Source organism: Mandrillus leucophaeus, unplaced genomic scaffold, assembly GCF_000951045.1.
Source record: "Mandrillus leucophaeus isolate KB7577 unplaced genomic scaffold, Mleu.le_1.0 Scaffold170, whole genome shotgun sequence".
Taxonomy (NCBI): Eukaryota; Metazoa; Chordata; class Mammalia; order Primates; family Cercopithecidae; genus Mandrillus; species Mandrillus leucophaeus.
Genome location: NW_012101699.1, coordinates 737,354 through 755,926, shown reverse-complemented (window position 1 = coordinate 755,926; position 18,573 = coordinate 737,354). Strand labels below are relative to the sequence as shown.

The window sequence follows — 18,573 nt, the reverse complement described above, 5'->3', positions numbered from 1 at the left end:
CCCGCTGACTGTAAGGAAGGTGGTCAAGTCTTAGACATTCCAGTTCTCTATATAAACATAACAGAACTCACACCAGAGAGAAACCCGCTGACTGTGAGAAACGTGGCAAAGCATTTAGGTATTCCAGTCCTGTATGTAAACATGAAAGAACTCATACTTTGTAGAAATCCTGAGAATGTAAGGATTTGGGGAACACATTCAGTTAATTCAGTTATCTTTGAAAACATGAAAAAAATTGTACTAGAGGAAAACAGTATAATTTACATAATATGCATAAGAGAAGTGTGATGACGCCTTTATATGTTCCAGTTACCTTTGAACACATTAAAAAGCATATGCAACGTTTCCATTTTCCTTTGAAAATACGAAAAAAAAAAAACTACTACTGGAGGAAAAATTCTATGCATGTAAACAATGTGGTAATGTCTTCAGTCTCTCCAGTTCTACTTGAAGATACAAAAGAACTCGTTTCTGAAAAGCCCTGTAAATGTAAAGAATGTGGGGATGCCTTTGTTTCTCTCGGGAACATTCAAAGACATGATGTATGCAAACTGGAGATGGATCTTTAAACACAAGAAGGTATTCTGTATCTAAACCCTAGTAGTTTGCCAATAAGTTTTCATTTTAATAATTATTTCAAAAGTCATCTGAGAACTCCCACTGAAAACAAATCTTATAAATTTAAGGAATTTGGAAAGCCTGATGCAAATTAAATATTCCACAATGCTCAAAACATGCACATGAATGAAATGTTATACAAGTTATAAATAGATTGTGTTTGTCAGTGGCTCTTTTTTTTTTTTTTTTTTTACATCAATTCCATCTTTCTTTTTTATGAAAAATGTACTGTTTTTTGGCAGGAAGAGGTTTATTTCATTTTCTTTGCTAATAAAAGTATTGGTATCAAATTGCTAAAAACAATTATATCGTGATAGTCTGCTTACACAGCTGTACAAGTAATAATAACAAAACTTGTAAAATCAGCTCAGCGAGAATTATATCCTAGCTCCCCAGTTTATGTGTTTCCTGACAGTACAGTCACACTGTCAGTCAAATCCCAGCCTGTGCCGAGCCCACAGGTCTGCTCTGAATCCTTGTGGCACAGGGCCAGGTCACTCCCACCAGTGACACAGGGAAGCTGGCAGGGCAGAATTTTAGGATAAGAGAAATGGATATTTGGGTCATTATTTAAGAAAGTTAGTTCTCAAGCAGCTGTCTCACTGACTACTTGGCCTTTAAGTTCCTTGCTCATTAAAAATGGGCTTTCAAATATGGCAAAAATATTAACCATAGGTGAACGTAGACAAATGGTAGTTGGAAGTTCTCTGTCCTATTCTTGTAATTTTTCTCTAAGTTTTAAATTACTTTAAAATGAAAAGTTTAAAAAAATGTATTCTTGTGCAGTATCTGACCGAGAGTGCAGTATCTGACCGAGAGTGCAGTATCTGGCCGCGTCCACGGCAGCTCGCCTAGCCTGGCAGGCCGGGCGGCTCCACAGAGGCTTCCTAGAACGACTCTCTTACAACACAATATGATTCCATCATTTATTTGGATTTTCAACCCTAACAATTGTTTTTAAATGTTATTTTGCATGTAAAGGATTATGACAACCAAACGATTATGTTTTAAAAATAAAATTAATACATCACTACTTACTCTATGAATTATACCAGCTGAATGCAGATGTTTAATACCACAAAGCATCTGGTAAAGAAGGTAGGACATTCTTTCATGATCCAACTCCATGTGAATAACCTGACATAAGTTAGCATCCATTAACTCCATAACCAGATACCTGAGGAAGAAAAGGTCAGTTATGTATTTGAAAATTATCCAAAGTTCCTTTATGACTAAATTTCATGAAACGGTAACTTACTTCCAATCACTGCACTGGCTAAAGTAAAAAGATAACTTGGTATAATGGAACTTTCTAAAAATTTTCCAAAGAATATATAAATAACACTTAATGTCTTACAAGTTAAAAATTAAACAAACAAAAAAACCTTTAATAGCATGGTAAATAGAATCTCAAACACACACAGTTTCCTACCTCTTACATTTTTGGCTGAAATCCTCCTCCCCAGCCTAAAGACCATGCTGTTACAGGCTCATCAGTCATAACACATGTACCCTTTGGTGGGAGATGCTGATAATGGGGGAGGCTCTGCATATTAGGGGCCGGGGATAGACAGGAACTCTGTACCTCCCACTCAATTTTGTTGTGACTTTAAACTTCTCTACTATATACATATGTGCTTAAAAGTGATCATACAACAACAACAAAAAGGACACTTGACCACACTCCCCACTCAGCAACTCCCCAACTCTTTGCTCCCTTTGCCAGCAAAACTCCCCAAAGAGGCATCTCATGTGCTAGCTCCAATTCTTCTCCCTTCGTTTTATTTTTAAAATTTTTTTGAGACAGGGTCTCACTCTGTCACCCAGACTGGAGTGCAGTGGCGTGATTTCAGCTCACTGCAACCTCCACCTCCCGGGTTCAGGTCATTCTCATGCCTCGGACTCCCAGAACCGAAAATTAAATACCAAAAAAAAAAAAAAAAAAAAAAAGCCATCATGCCTGGCTAATTTTTGTATTTTTAGTAAAGACGGGGTTTCGCCATGCTGCCCAGGCTGGTCTCAAACTCCTGACCTCAAGTGATCCACCCACCTCAGGCCTTCCAAAGTGTTGGGATTATAGGCATGAGCCACTGCACCCAGGCTTCTCCCATTTTTTTCTTAATCCCACTTGGATAAGGCTTGTGCAGCCGCCATTCTGCTGAAACTGTCCTCCTCAAGGCCAGTGATGGCTTCCATGCTGCTAAATCCACTGGCCAGTCCTATAATCCTAGCTGGTCCGGCCCTGTCCTGTCTCCAACTTCTTGCTGTCAAAATGCCCAGCAGCTGGTCCTTGACCCTCTTCTCTTCTGTGACAACACTCACTTTCTTCGTGATCTCAGTTATAGGCTGTCAGCTCCCTAAGTCCTACCTTCAATTCAGACGTATCTCCTGAACTCCAGGCTCGTTCCTCTGCCTCCCTAGTCCCAGTTCCAACTTGATGTCCAACAGGCATCTTAAAGCCACGTCCGAAACTGAACTCCTGATTCTACCTCTAGCCCAGTCTGCCTTCTCACAGCCTTCCTCGTCTCAGTTGAGAGCTCCTTCATCCTTCAGGTGCTCGGGCCAAAAATCTAGGTGTCATTCTCAGTTCCTCTCTCTCACACCACACATCTCATCTATCAGCTAATACTGTGGCTCTACCTTTAGAACCATTTCAGCATCCAATCTCTTCCCCTCTCACCCCTCTGGGACAAATGGACCCTCCAAAATGCCTTAACAGAATTGCTGCAATAGCAGTAACTGATGTTCTGCGCCCCCACCCCTCACAGTGGGTCACCAACCCAGAAGCCAGAGTCACGCTTTTAAAGCAGAAGGCAGGCGAGCTCAACGCTCTGCTAAGACTCTTATTCTGACTTGCCTTAGAGCAAAAGACATCCTGACAACGGCCTGGGGGCCCGCAGTGTTCACCCTCTTCTCTTTCCCTGCTCCCTCATCTCTAGCCACACCACCTCTTGACGGTCTTGGAAAACACCAGGCGGGAATCCGCTGCTGTCCTGAGCGTTGTCTGTTCCTTCTATCTCCATTCTACTTGCCCCCAAGCATCTGTAGGACTGACTTCTTGATCTCCTTCAAGGCGTTCTCCACATGTCACCAACTCACGGAGGTCTTTCCCCAGCCACCTTATTTAAAACTGCAGCCTCAAGTCCAACCCTCAGCACTTTTGATCCCCTGACCCAGCTTGACCCTTTGTCCACAGCACTTAGCCCATTTTTTTTTTTGTTTTTTGAGACGGAGTCTTGCTCTGTTGCCCGAGCTGGAGTTCAGTGGCGCGATCACGGCTCACTGCAAGCTCCGCCTCCTGGGTTCATGCCATTCTCCTGCCTCAGCCTCCCGAGTAGCTGGGACTATAGGGGCCCGCCACCACGTCCGGCTAATTTTTTGTGTTTTTAGTAGAGACGGGGTTTCGCCATGTTAGCCAGGATGGTCTCGATCTTCTGACCTTGTGATCCGCCCGCCTTGGCCTCCCAAAGTGCTGGGATTACAGGCGTGAGCCACTGCGCCCGGCCAGCACCTAGCACTTTCTAATGGACTACACGCTTTCCTCACTTATCATGTTACCTGTCTGTCTTCCCTGACAGGCTCCAGGGAAGCCAAGTATGTCAAGTCCCAGAGAGCGCCCAGCACACAGAGGGCAATCAGATACTTGTTAATGACTGAACACACCAATAAATTAAGGATGAAGTTGGGCATTACGCCTCTCAATAGATTAATACTTCATTGCACTGTTAGTAAGATGATGATTCTTAAGATTCTGGAAGTACAGAATCTTAAATAGATTTAGTGCCTTAATCATTACAAATAATACTCATAAACTCCTGAACCCTAAAATCCTGGCTATGAGGGACTTGAGAAAAACATTTTATAGTTCAGCAAAACACATTAGTGATCCTGGTCTGCTCTGAAGAATTCTTTCTAGTCATCCTTTATCTGTTATGAAGACGAAAACCCATGTGGTACAAATAATTATTACCATCAAATTTTCTAAATATTTCTCTGCAACAGAGAAAGTTATCTGTGATGTCACAAAATGTATTGCCACCTACGTTTCCTAAGTATAAAAAGCAGTTGCTGCCTTTTCTAGATGCTCACGCTTTGATGTACAGTGCATTACTGAATAAAAATGATACTTACACATCTTGAAATTCTTCTAGAGTTTTTTGTGGTGTAAACACATTTAACAAACTAATAATCTGAAAAGAGAAAATTAATTGTACTTCAATATGTCAGATGACTCTACTTGATTACAAAAATTAAGTTTAATATCGAAAAGCATTAAAACTGGGGAAAACAATCACAGCAGAACTCAGTACTTATTATTATTACTGCTTTTACCAATTACATGGCATTTGAGAAAAATTAAACATCAATTAAAGGAAAGATGCACTTTTAATCAAATCACTTATGTGTCCCTAGTGACTTAATTATTACAGAATTTAAACACATAATGTCTTTTTGAACATAAAAAAGTAGAAGTTATGGGTAACAAAACACTAAATAAAGCAGTATGTTAACTCTGAAAACTTAAATACTATGCACAAATTTCTAAAAAGTTTTGAAATATGAAGGCTAAGCTCATATTTTTGGGGTGACAAAGTGAAAGGCCTCATAGCATCGTATTTTTACTTAAAGAGGATTAAGAGCTGATCCTGCTGCAGGCCTCCATCCTGGCACTCTGACACTTCTTGGCTTTGTCCCCACCCAAATCTCATCTTGAATTGTAATCCCCATAATCCCCACGTGTCTAGGCAGAAGCCTGGGGGGAGGTGACTGGATCATGGGGGCAGTTTCCCCCATGTTGTTCTTGTGATAGTGAGTGAGTTCTCCTGAGAGCTGATGGTTTTATAAGGAGCACTTCCCACTTTGCTCCTTACTTTTCTCTCTCCTGCCGCCTTGTGAAGAAGGTGCCTGCCTCCCTTTCATCTTCCGCCTGATTGTAAGTTTCCTGAGGTCTCCCCAGCCATGTGCAACTGTGAGTTAATTAAACTTTTTCCTTTATAAGTTACACAGTCTCGGGTATTTCTTTACAGCAGTGCGGGAACGAACCAATACACCCCATGGTGTAAACAGCGAGTCCCACAGCTTAGGCACCAAACATATAACCTCAGTCATTCCAGATGACTGAGGGAAAGATGAATTATCCATTATATAGGATTGGGGTGATCGGTTAGCTAAGGACAAAAATAAAACTGCATCCATATTTCAATCTTTATACCAAGATAAACTCAAAATGGAACAAAGATTTAAATCTAAAACATGAAATAAAACATCAGAATATGATAAACATTTATATAATCCTGGTGTAGAAAAATCTTTTCTAAACCTGACAGGAAACCTAAGGGATCTGATTACATTAAAATGAAACAAAAAAACAGGTGATAAAAAATCAGTATGTCAACAACATAGTCAAACGGAAAAAAAGAAGTAAAGGGCAATAGTTTTAATATTAAAAAAAAAAACCCTCCTTCAAATGCAGAAGAGACCAGCAGTCCAAAAGAAAAATGGATAAAGGCCATAAAAATTAAATTACCAAAACACATAAAAATAAATGACAACCTCACAAATAAAAATATCATTTATCTATCAAATTGGCAAAAGTAGAACAAAAAAAATCAATGGTATGTAGTGCTGGGGGATTCTGAAGTAACAGACATTCTCAGATACTTTTTTTTTTTTTTTTTTTTTTGAGATGGAGTTTCACTCTTGTCGCCCAGGCTGGAGTGCAATGGTGTGATCTCGGCTCACTGCAACCTTTGCTTCCTGGGTTCAAGCGATTCTCCTGCCTCAGCCTCCCGATTAGCTGGGATTACAGGCACCCGCCACCATGCCCAGCTAAATTTTCTATTTTTAGTAGAGACAGGGTTTCACCACATTGGCCAAGCTGGTCTTAAACTCCTGACTCAGGTGATCCACCTGCCTTGGCCTCCCAGTGTTGGGATTACAGGCGTGCACCACAGCGCCCAGCTGACACTTTTTTTTTTAAGAGATGGGGTCTTGTTTTATTGCCCTGGTGTGCCTTAAACTCCTGGCTTCAAGCGACCCGCCTGCCTCAGCCCCATAAGTAGCTGGGATTACAGGTGGAAGGGACCATGCCCAGCTTCTCAGATACTCTTAATGAAAATATCAAACTAATAGTCTTCCTTGAGGTCAATTTGTCAGTATATATTAAAGTAGAATATATATAAACTAGAAGTGTGTACTCTGACCCAGCAATGTTGGTCAAGAACTTCACCTGGACAAGTGTGCAAAAATTCAGGCGTAAGAATGTTCATTGCAACACTGCTTATAACAGTGAGAAACAAAACAATCTATCCAACAACGGGTGGTTGGCAGTCTCTTAAATTACTGTGCATCTGCGCTATTCAGTCATTTAAAAACTGGCTTATATCTATGTTAATTAAAGTACATGAGGTCAACCCACATTGCGTGAGGAGAAAAGCAGGATGAAGAATAACACGATTAATCTTGTTTATGTACTTGTGTACATGTATGTATAAGAATGCTTACCAAATTGTTAATGCTAGTACTCTGTGGGTGGTGGTAGTTAGGAGTTTTTACTTTTTTATATTGTTTGAATTTTTAAAAATAATATATATTTTTTGTAACCTGAAAATTTTTTTTTAAATAAACAAGTAAAATAAAGCACGCATTAGAGAAATTAAAACCAACTCAAGCCACAGACTCAAAAGAAGGAAGTTCAGGAGTTTAAGACTAGCCTAGGCAATGCAGTAAGACCCCAACTCTACAAAAAATTTAAAAAATTGTCAAGCATGGTGACACAGGCCTATAGTCCCAGCTACTTGGGGGGCTGAGGTGGGAGAATCACAGCCTTGGTGACAGAATGAGATCCTGTCTAAAAAAACAAAACAAAACAAATAAAAAAACTCCTTCCAGATTTAACATTTTATATTTATTTATTTATTTATTTATTTATTTATTTTATTTATTTTGAGATGGAGTCTCGCTCTGTCGCCCAAGCTGGAGTGCAGTGGTGCGATCTCTGCTCACTGCAAGCTCCTCCTCCCGGGTTCACACCATTCTCCACCTCAGCCTCCCAAGTAGCTGGGACTACAGGCGCCCACCACCACGCCTGGCTAATTTTTTGTATTTTTAGTAGAGACAGGGTTTCACCGTGTTAGCCAGGATGGTCTTGATCTCCTGATTGTGGTGATCCACCCGCCTTGTCCTCCCAAAGTGCTGGGATTACAGGCGTGAGCCACCGCGCCCTGCCAACATTTTATAATTTTATAACTTGGCAAGGTTATCAACGTAATGCTCTGCAGCGACCACTAGGAGAACATACAATGTGCCTGATTGAGCACAACTTCATTTTCTAGAAACATTATTTCTCCATAAAATTTAGTGCTTTGATTTATGTGGCGCTTCCAAGAATAGCTACTCTAAATGTGACATCATCTAATAAGTGTATTTGAAACTGAGATGTCATATACAAGGTAAAAAATTACTTATAAAACAACATCTTTCCACAAAATATTTAGTTGTTTCTCAATTTGTTGGATCAATACTGTTCCTATTTTACAGAAACAGTATCAACTGATATTCCTACTTTGGTTGAGTGACCTAAATTCCTATGTACCATATGATGCCTCTTTTCAGCTTTAATTTCCTCAATGTTTATTAAGAATTTTATCAATAAAAAATAGGCTGGGCACAGTAGCTCACACCTATAATCCCAGCACTTTGGGAGGCCGAGGCAGGTGGATCAAGAGGCCAGGAGATCGAGACCATCCTGGCTAACACGGTGAAACTCCGTCTCTACTGAAAATACAAAAAATTAGCCGGGCGTGGTGGCGGGCGCCTGTAGTCCCAGCTACTTGGGAGGCTGAGGCAGGAGAATGGCGTGAACCCGGGAGGCGGAGCTTGCAGTGAGCAGAGATCACGCCACTGACCTCCAGCCTGGGTGACGCAGCAAGACCCCATCTCAAAAAATAAATAAATAAATACATAGAATAAAATAACAATGTTAATAGTCACTTTTATCCTTAGCTTATCCTAGATCTGAACTCAATGTATCTCCAGAAGACCCTGAAGATTCTCACATTATTGACAATATGGAAGCACACAGACAAAATACATACATAACTTACATTTTTATGATTGACACATTTTAAGAGGACGAGTTCACGATAAGCTCTCTTTGCATGAGTTTGGTTCTGAAAAGGACGGCTTAGTTTCTTGACTGCAACATTTATCCCAAGAACTGTATCAAATGCAGCACTAGAATTAGCAAATATAATGCACAATCCATTAGAATCATTTTGGAAAATATAGCAATGCCAGAATATACATTGAATATATTATGTTTTTAATAAGTAACAAGGAAAAATCTGCTTATTTCCATTCAAGGTACTGCACATATGAAGAGCACAGTGAGTTGGCTAAGACTACAGCATGGACTAACTCCTCTGCAGAGACACATTTCAGCGACAGTTAAGATGGAGTTCGGCAATCCTTCCCATACCGTTTTCACAGTTTAGATTACATTCAAAACCAGATAATTTAACATAGAGTGCATAAAACCAGTCAAGAAATGAAATCTTCAGTTTAAACATGACAAGAAGTTGGAAACAAAGTCACTGTTATCCCATCTTAAAATGTGTATATTTTGGAATATCACAGTAGAGGAAATGGTTGAGTTGATGAGAAGAATACAATAAATCTAAAGTTTGAGTCATTGTGTTTTTTTCTTAGACAACCGTATCTAATAAGAAAAGAAGCCAAAATTTCAGCTCATGGTAAATGCCCAAGATACAAAATCTCTAACGTAAGCAACTGCTATATAAAGTTCTTTTAGAAATATCTCCTCCTACTACTATGGTAAGAATAAAATTTAGAGGCTGTGTTTCCAGATCTCAAGTTTCCTGTTGAAATTCTGTTCATTTTCCCCCAGAAAATAGATATGAAAAATCAAGTAGCCTGATGGCACATTTTTAGGTTTCTAACTGGTACTAAATAGTACCATTTGTGTTATGACCTCTGGGCTACCCATCAGGGCTAACAGTTACTAAAGGCCACCTGAGAACCTAAGCACTGATTTAAATATTGCTTCTATTTCTTTATTCTATTGAGTTTATAACATTGTTTACATTTATTCTCTTCTACTAATGCTTTTTGCCAAACAACTCGAACTTAATTCAACGTTTTAAAGTTAAAGGCTGTCTGCTGTAGCATTTGGTTAAGAAGCTACCTTACTTTAATTCAGTTCATATTATGTGTCTGTCTACATACATATGTAAATCCACAGGCTCATACGCAAATTGCACCACTTATATGAATTATAAAATGATGAGGATACATCCATGTGTGAAACAAGTCATTAATATACATGTAGCCATCAAAAGTATTTATACTTATATACTTCTCAGACTCAAGAATTTGAAAACAGGCCAGATGTGGTGGCTCGTATCTGTATTCCCAGCACTTTGGGAGGCCAAGGCAGGCAGATCGCTTGAGCCCAGGAGTTTGAGACCAGCCTGGGCAATATAGTGAAATCTTGTCTATACAAAAAATACAAAGATTAGCTGAGTGTGGTGGCGCATGTCTGTAGTCCCAGTTACTCAGGGGACTGAGATGGGGGGATTGCTAGAGCCGGGGGTCGAGACTGCAGTGAGCAGTCATCCCTCCACTGCACCCCAGCTTAGGTGACAGACTGAGACCCTGTTGCCCAGGGTCTCAAAGCAAAAAAAAGAATTTGAAAACAGACACACTTTTTTGGTATCAAAAGTTTTTGTCCAAAATTTCAGTTAGGAGGAATAAGGCCAGGAGGTCTACTGTGAGATACGGTCACTGTAGTTAATAACAATGTATTGTATTCTTGAAAATTGCTAAGAGTAGATTTTTTAAGTGTTCTTGTCAGAAATTTTAAAGAAGTATGTGAGGTAATGCATATGTTAATTCACTCAATTTAGCTAGTCCATAAAGTATACATATTTCAGAACAATATGCTGGACACGATAAATATATACAATTTTTATCTGTCATTTAAAAAATGTGTTTAGCTAACACAAGCCAAATGGACCAGGTCTAAGCACCTGAGTGGGCATAAGCTTCCCCACTCGTAGCTCCAGCTCCACGAGGAACTCCCTTCAATTATCCCTGGTTTTGGTTATTGTGGTCACTCAGAGAATAATTTTTATCACTCTCTCTTCATTTATCCACTTCAGAAACGATCTACCTACTCCCCACTATGAAAACTGAGTAGTTAACCACTTCCCTGAAATCCCCAACACCTCCTATTTTTTCTCTTCTGCTTTTCGGGTTTTCCCTGGTTACGTCTTTAAGTAACATCCCTAATCTTCGTGCCTCTTCAACTTCGAAGGGAACGTCTTGACTTCTGCATATGTAAAATGAGACGACTCCCTCCCTTTCTCCTCCATTTATCATATATTTATAACTGTGTCTTCTGTATTTCTTCTTTAGGATGTGTCTAGAAGTTGAAAATCAATACATGGAGTGTAGGTGTGTGTACACATGTAAACGTCACGAACGGCCAGAGCCGGGACTGCATTTCAGTTTCTAAAGATCACATGGCTCTTGCTGCCACTCATAAGACGGTGAGACTGTTTCCGGGATCGAGAAAGGATTCTCTTTTCTTATATTTCATCAACTGCTCAAACACCATGTCCTTTTTATTTGTTTTATAATTAGGCCATGATTTTTTCTAATTTTTCTCACACATTTCTAATAAATAATAATTAGATGATTTTATTATATTACTAGATTATTATTAGATTAGTTTTTACTAATACAAAATGCCAGTTTTAGCCTATCACTAGTACTTCCTAACTTCTTACACTATCTGCTGTTTGGCATCTACTCCACATTCTTTGCAGACACTCTTCTTGGAGCTTCCTTAAGGCCTGCCACACAGCCACCATCCTGGGATTTCTTTTTAGTCCCCACTGCTTCTTGCATTACGCTCTTGGGTTGCCTCTCTTGCTGGAGTACATCCTCAAGGAATTTTTTCCTCAGAAAAGGTGCACGGAAGATAGATGGTACTGCTCTGCCCTCACCCTTGACTGATTGTACGTTTTCTGAGTTTAAAATCAATTTTCTGTGAGAACTTTGAAGGCGGTGTCCCACTGATTTCCGCACTGAGCGCTGCGGTGAGAAGGCTATGCCTGTTACTGTACTGACTCCTGTGCTGCTTTTTCTGTTTCCCAGCTCAATGATTTATCAGTCATGTTCTCTCTGTATCCCAGAAGCCTCTCTCAAAATTATCCCAACTAATTACTGTCCCTCCTGTCCACCAGTGATAACTGCTTCTGACATGTACAATAATCACTTTCTTGCTTTTACCAGCGAAAACATGCACCCTGGAGTGCCCAGTTTATTTTTGCCTGTTTTTTGAAATCTTCTGTGTCTGACTTATTTGGCTCAATATTACAAAACTCATCCATTGTTGCTGTATGTAGCTATAACTCATTCCATCATTGCTGTAAGATTCCTTTGTATAACGATATCACATTACATTGAGGTATTTCAGTTGTTTTTAGTCTTCAATCAATTACAAAACACACGGTCATCAATGTTCCCGTCCACAGCTCTGGGTCCCCTATGCATGTGTTTCTGATGAGTAGACAACTAAGCGTGGGAACGTGTCCGTTGTATTTCAGTAGATAATGTCAGACTCTTTGCCAAGGCGGTTCTACACATTTGTAGAGCTGCCAGCAGTGCGTGAGGGGTCACGTCTGAGAGCTGCCTCGGGTGGTTCCACAACCTTACCAGCACCTGGTATCACCAACAGCTTAGTTTCTAACCATTCTGCGAGTGTGGAATGGTATTTCATCGCGGCTTTAAATTGCACTGTCCTGATGCATAATAACATTGAACACTTTTTCCTTTTCACAGGTTATCTGGGTATCCTCCTGTGACAATCTGCTGACTATGTGTCTGTCTATCTTTACAATCGTCTTCACTGTTGTTCTTTACATATTCTGAACGAGAGTTTTTTTCAGTCATATATCTTCTCACATGTATGCTTATCCTTTCAGTTTCTTGATCTCAGTTTTCTTAAACAACATTTCTTAATTTTAATACAAATTTAATCAATCTTCTATGATAAATTTTTGTTTGTTTGTTTTTTGAGATGGAGTCTCGCTCTGTCGCCCAGGCTGCGGTGGAGTGGCGCGATCTCAGCTCACTGCAAGCTCTGCCTACCAGGTTCAAACAATTCTCCTGTCTCAGCCTCCCAAATAGCTGGAACTACAGGCGTGCACCACCACGCCCGGCTAACTTTTGCATTTTTAGTAGAGACAGAGTTTCACCATGCTGGCCAGGCTGGTCTCAAACTCCTGACCTCATGATCTACCCGCCTTGGCCTCCCAAAGTGCTGGGATTACAGGTATGAGCCACCATGCCTGGCCTGATTTTTTTTTTTTTTTTTTTTAAATAGAGATGGGGGTTTCATTATGCTGGCCAGGCTGGTCTTGAACTCCTGGCCTCAAGCAGTCCTCCCACCTTGGCCTCCCAAAGTGCTGGGATTACAGGCGTGAGCCAGCACATCCAGGAAACAAACGTTTTTATGTTGTGTTTAAAGGAGCCCTTCCCTGCTCCAAAGACCATGAAGAAATCCTCCTATATGACCTTCAAATAGCTTCACTGGTTTGCCTTAGACATTTACAGCAATTCAACTGAGGTTGATTTTTGTATATAGTATGAGGTTGGGGTCAAATTTCACTTTTTTCCATATGAATATTCCTATGTCCACTTATGTAAAAGACCATCCTTTCCTCATTGCTCTACAAGGCCACCACTGCCATAAGTCAGAAGCCCACACAGGCATGATTCTGTTTCAAGGTTAGTCCACTGTTTCTCCTCGCACCACACAACACCGTCTTGAGCACCAGTTTTCTAGTAAGTCCTCACATCTGGCAGAGGGAGTGCTCCTCCCTTCTTCTTAATGGGTGTCTTGACCATTCTAGGGTTTTTATTTTTACATATAAATTTTAAAATCAGTTTGTTCATTTCTTTGTTTTTTAAGACTATTGAGATTTGACTGCAATCACTCTAGACAAGTCTGAAAATTGACCTTTATGGTATTAAATATTCTAACTCATGAAAATCAGATTTCCCACCACTATTTCAGTTTTACTTCTTCTAATTTTTTTAGCTTTTTGTAAACAAGTCTTTCATATTGTTAGACTTTTCCCCCAGATACGATAATTTAAAAGTTTTTATCCTATTTTAAATGGTATCCTTTTCAAATTCTCATTTTCTATATACTGCTAGTATATAAATATGCAATTTGGGGGGGAGGGGTACATATATTGACCCTGCATCTTGCAAAGGGACTAAACATACTCACTAATTTAACAAAAGGCAGATTATCCAGGTGGGCCTGTTCTTATCACGAGAGCCTTTTAGAGGCAGAGTCTCCTCTGGTTCACAGAAAGGGTAGGAAAGTCAGGGAGATGTGAGTCTGGGAAGGGCTGGGCAGGCCACTGCTGCCTTTAAGATGGAGGAGGTCACTTGAGAAGGAAAACAGGCAGCCTCTAGGAGCAGAGAGGGGTGCCTGACTGAGAGAGATCGGGAGACTGGGAACCACAGACCTAAAGCTGTGAGGAACTAGACTCTGCCAACAGCCTGAATGAGCTTGGAAGCAGATTCCCTTCCAGAGCCTCCACCTGTGAGCCGAGCCCAGCCCCGTCGAAATCTGGACTTCAGTTTTGTAAGACGCTGGGCAGAGAACCCAGGCAAACCCATCCAGATTTCTGACTACAGAGCTATGAGATAATCAACAGTGTTGTTTTAAACAACTAAGTTTGTGTTAACGTGTTATGCAGCAATAGAAAACTAACAACCTCTCTTTTGTGCTCTTCTGCCATTTTTGCCTCTGCAGCTTTCATTCTGGGTATTTTTTGCTGACCCATCCTCCAGGTCACTAAATCTCTCTTCAGTTATATCTAGTATGCTGTTAAACACATTAAATTCATAATTCAATTACTATAGTTTTTACTTCTAGAATTTTGATTTATTCCTCTTAAAAGAAGTTTTCATTTCTCCACCAAAACTTTTAATCTTGCCTTTACCACCTTGAACATAACATCATAGCTATTTAAAAATGTGGATCTAATAATCCCAATATCTCTTATGAATCTGTTTCTTTTGTCCATTGTTTCCGCAGGATTTTACTCAGATTGTCGTATCTCCCTGTGTGCCTAGACTGGGCCTTGCACTTGTAAAACTGTCTGCTATCTAGAAGTATGTTTATCTAATACAATGCTGTCTTCCTCCACAAAGAATTCAAATTTATTTCTACTAGGTACCTGGGTGCACTAGCACTTTTTGTTTACCTCCATACAAGTTCAGCAAATGAGACGATAATCTGAAGCTGAGTGGCGGTGCCTATTAAGGGCCAACCTCTGAGTTACCTTGACTTCTAGGAAGCAGCCTTTTATTGGTCCCAATACAAGGCAAAAGAAGTTCGCTGCGCAATATTAGAGGCCCTGGACTCTCATCTCCTAGCCACAAGGCAGTCCAAAACACTCTCTCAGCAGCCCCGTTCAGAATGTTCAAAGGCCCCCGAGGGAAAGACAGCCCCACATGCTGAAGCTCCCCTCACTAGGCTTCTGTGCTCCCCAGATCCTGACCTAGTAACTCCTCACCGACTTCCTCTCTAGGGGCAAACGCTGAGCATGGGGGAGAGTGGGAATGCTGGGGGAAAACTGGCACAGTTGTTTCATACGCACACTTTTAATTAACAGCGCGAGTTTTAGCCGCTCATTTCGTTCTTTTTCTTGACTGTCATCTCTATGCCCACAGCCCCCGTAGAGTTTTACTATAGGTAGATTCTCTTCCTTAACGCAAATACTTCAGCTACTTATTCCCACTTTATCTGCTGTTTTATCTGTATCACAAGATTCAAGCTACTTTCTCTATTTCATCAATTTGTTAAAACTCTCTTCCACTCATGACTGCCCTCTTATCTTTGTACAGGTGTTTGGGCCACCATCTTAAATGAGAAGTTCCAAACCACTCATTTTACAGGTGAAATATTAGGGACCATAAAGAAACTGATCTGCCCTGGTCATAAAGAACGCTTGCCGTGAGGAAGAGAGCAGGACTCAGAACTCGTCTCCCGAATCACAGCCATCCTAGGCCTCATCCCATATGTCTCCTTTATCACAGAAATTTTGTTGTGAACATTGTTATGTTTTTATGTATTTATATTAATAGAAAATAAGGCCAGGCGCGGTGGCTCACGCCTGTAATCCCAGCACTTTGGGAGGCTGAGGCAGGCGGATCACAAGGTCAGGAGATTGAGACCATCCTGGCTAACATGGTGAAACACCGTCTCTACTAAAAATACAAAAAATTAGCCAGGCGTGGTGATGGGCACCTGTAGTCCCAGCTACTCAGGAGGCTGAGGCAGAAGAATGGCGGGAACCCGGGAGGCGGAGCTTGCAGTGAGCTGAGATCGCGCCACTGCACTCTAGCCTGGGTGACAGAGTGAGACTCCATCTCAAAAAAAAAAAGAAAAGAAAAGAAAACCATGTTAAGAACAGGCCAGTACTCATGTTTGTACAGAACTTGAGGAAACAAAAAGGAATACACTGTACCAATTATTTCATGTTAAGGCTGTAACTGTCGCTTCTAAGTACTGCTAGTCTTAATATTAAACACTTTTTTAAAGGTTAAACATTTCATGGAACGGTTTCATAAAACAAATAATCTTTACTATTTTGGCCAAACAACTTGAGATTTTTGAAAGAGAAAGAAAAACTGAATATATGTATGAAAGAAACGTACACACATCTTCCCCACTAGAGCTTCGAAATCTTACGATTACTTAATTGTACTATAACACAGTTGATATTTATGAATACTTCAAAATTACATTTTAAAACTTATTTTAGGCCAGGCACAGTGGCTTATGCCTGCAATCCCGGCATTTTGGGAGGCCAAGGTGGGTGGATCACAAGGTCAAGAGATCGAGACCATCCTGGCCAACATGGTGAAATCCCGTCTCTACTAAAATACAAAACATTAGCCGGGTGTGGCCGCGGGCGCCTGTAGTCCCAGCTACTCAGGAGGCTGAGGCAGGAGAAACACTTAAACCCGGGAGGTGGAGACTGCAGTGATTCGAGATCATGCTACTGCACTCCAGCCTGGTGACAGAGCAAGACTCCGTCTCAAAAATAAAATAAACTAAACTTATTTTCAACTGTAAAAACTTATTTCCTAATAAATTTTACTAACATTTTTAAAAGAACGAAAACAAAGAAATAAATCAAAGACAACTATAAAAACAATTCAAAATGAGGAACCAGAATATTTTCTTCTGGTTCCAGCTCTTCCATTTAATCCTGTACAGGTCACAGGCCCTACCTGCACTTTGGTTTATCTGCACACCTGCCCTTCATAAAGCTCTAATTTAAATAGAAGATTAGCTAGTTGCATAAACCATACACTGCTGCTATTATATTTCTCAAAAATGTAAAAATACACATGCTCGTGAATCAGTTTCCTATTGCTATTGTAACAAATAACCACAAATTTACTGCTTTAAAGCAACACAAATTTACTATCTTACAGTTCTGGAGGTCAGAAGTCCAAAATGCATCTTATGCGTCAAGAGGCAAGCAGGGCTGCGTGGTTCCTTCTGCAGGCTCGGGGGGACTCTGCTCCCTGCCTCCCTCAGCTGGGGGGAGGCTTCCTGTAGTGTTCGGCTGTGATCCCACATCACTCCAAACTTCGCTGTCATCGCATCTCTGACTATGACCCTCCTGTCTCCCTTTTGTAAGAAGGACCCACCCAGCTAAACCTGGAATAACCCTCCCATCTCAAGACCATTAATTTAATCACACCTGCTAAATTCCTTTTGCCATGTAAAGAAACATACAAATTCCAGATATTAGGATGTGGACAGCTCAGGCGGGGCCATTATTCTGCAGGCTACACCCCCCAAAGAATCATTGACAGATGATTTTCAAGTACAATAGTGACAAAAGGAAGTTTCAGATCATCAGTTAACTATATAGTGCCAATATTTTAATATGAAATATGATAGAAAATCCAATTCCTCTTGTCAAAGTGTCAGCTAATCTACTGTTGAGCTTATTTTAGGAAAAGCTTTTTTTTCTTTTTTGAAACGGGAATGTGCTATAACTAGATTATTTCCCAATTCTACTTGGTGCCTCAGAGCCTGGTGAAGAATAGAGAGAAAAAGAAAGGGGGAAAGGAAGCTAAAATCACTTACAAAGTGTTTACTTTCCCTATTAGAACATAAGATAGAAGAACACCATAAAACACAAAGCCAGTTATAGTTATAAAAATTGAAACTGTTCTTGAATATAACAATTGTCTTATACAGATAAATACAATTAACTAAAAATTATTTCATAGGTGTTTAGTGAATATTTGTTCATTATTGCTAAGATTCTAAACAGAGGTTGGGTCAGAGGACTTGTCCTGTCAAAGTATCAGTGGTTCAAAGTCTTCAACAAGTCTCTCCATGGCACAGCAATCAGGTCCCAAAGGCCCACAGCTTGTTTTGGTCCCAGGCCTCCCACTAACACTCTGTGAGATGGGAGAAGCAAGTGAGCCTTCCCAGTCCTTCGTTTCACCACCAGTGAGGGTTATGGTAGAGCTCATGGTGATTGTATACTATATACTATTCACACTACTACCAACCTTCAAAAGCAAGTGAATGACATGCCAGCTGGGATAAATGAAGCACATATTTAAAACAGCTACCTGTAGATCGGGTGCAGTGGCTCACGCCTGTAATCCCTGCACTTTGGGAGGCCGAGGCGGGTGGATCACAAGGTCAAGAGATTGAGACCATCCTGGCCAACATGGTGAAACACTGTCTCTACTAAAAATACAAAACTTAGCTGGGTGTGGTGGCACGCGCCTGTAGTCCCAGTTACCGGGAGGCTGAGGCAGGAGAACTGCATGAACCTGGGAGGCGGAGGCTGCAGTGAGCCAAGATTG

At 40.6% G+C, this 18,573-nt stretch overlaps 1 protein-coding gene across 6 annotated transcripts in view; it reads right to left on the bottom strand.

The window, feature by feature from the left end:
* MAPK9 (mitogen-activated protein kinase 9) overlaps positions 1–18,573 on the bottom strand; it is a 54,528-nt gene that overhangs the window by 33,980 nt on the left and 1,975 nt on the right. For all 6 annotated transcript variants that reach the window (XM_011976847.1, XM_011976846.1, XM_011976850.1 and 3 more), the window contains exons 2-4: positions 8,724–8,853; positions 4,750–4,808; positions 1,657–1,795 (exon numbers count right to left, since the gene is read on the bottom strand). In XM_011976847.1, the coding sequence (XP_011832237.1) occupies positions 1,657–1,795; positions 4,750–4,808; positions 8,724–8,853 (328 nt within the window). The remainder of the gene's footprint in view (positions 1–1,656; positions 1,796–4,749; positions 4,809–8,723; positions 8,854–18,573) is intronic.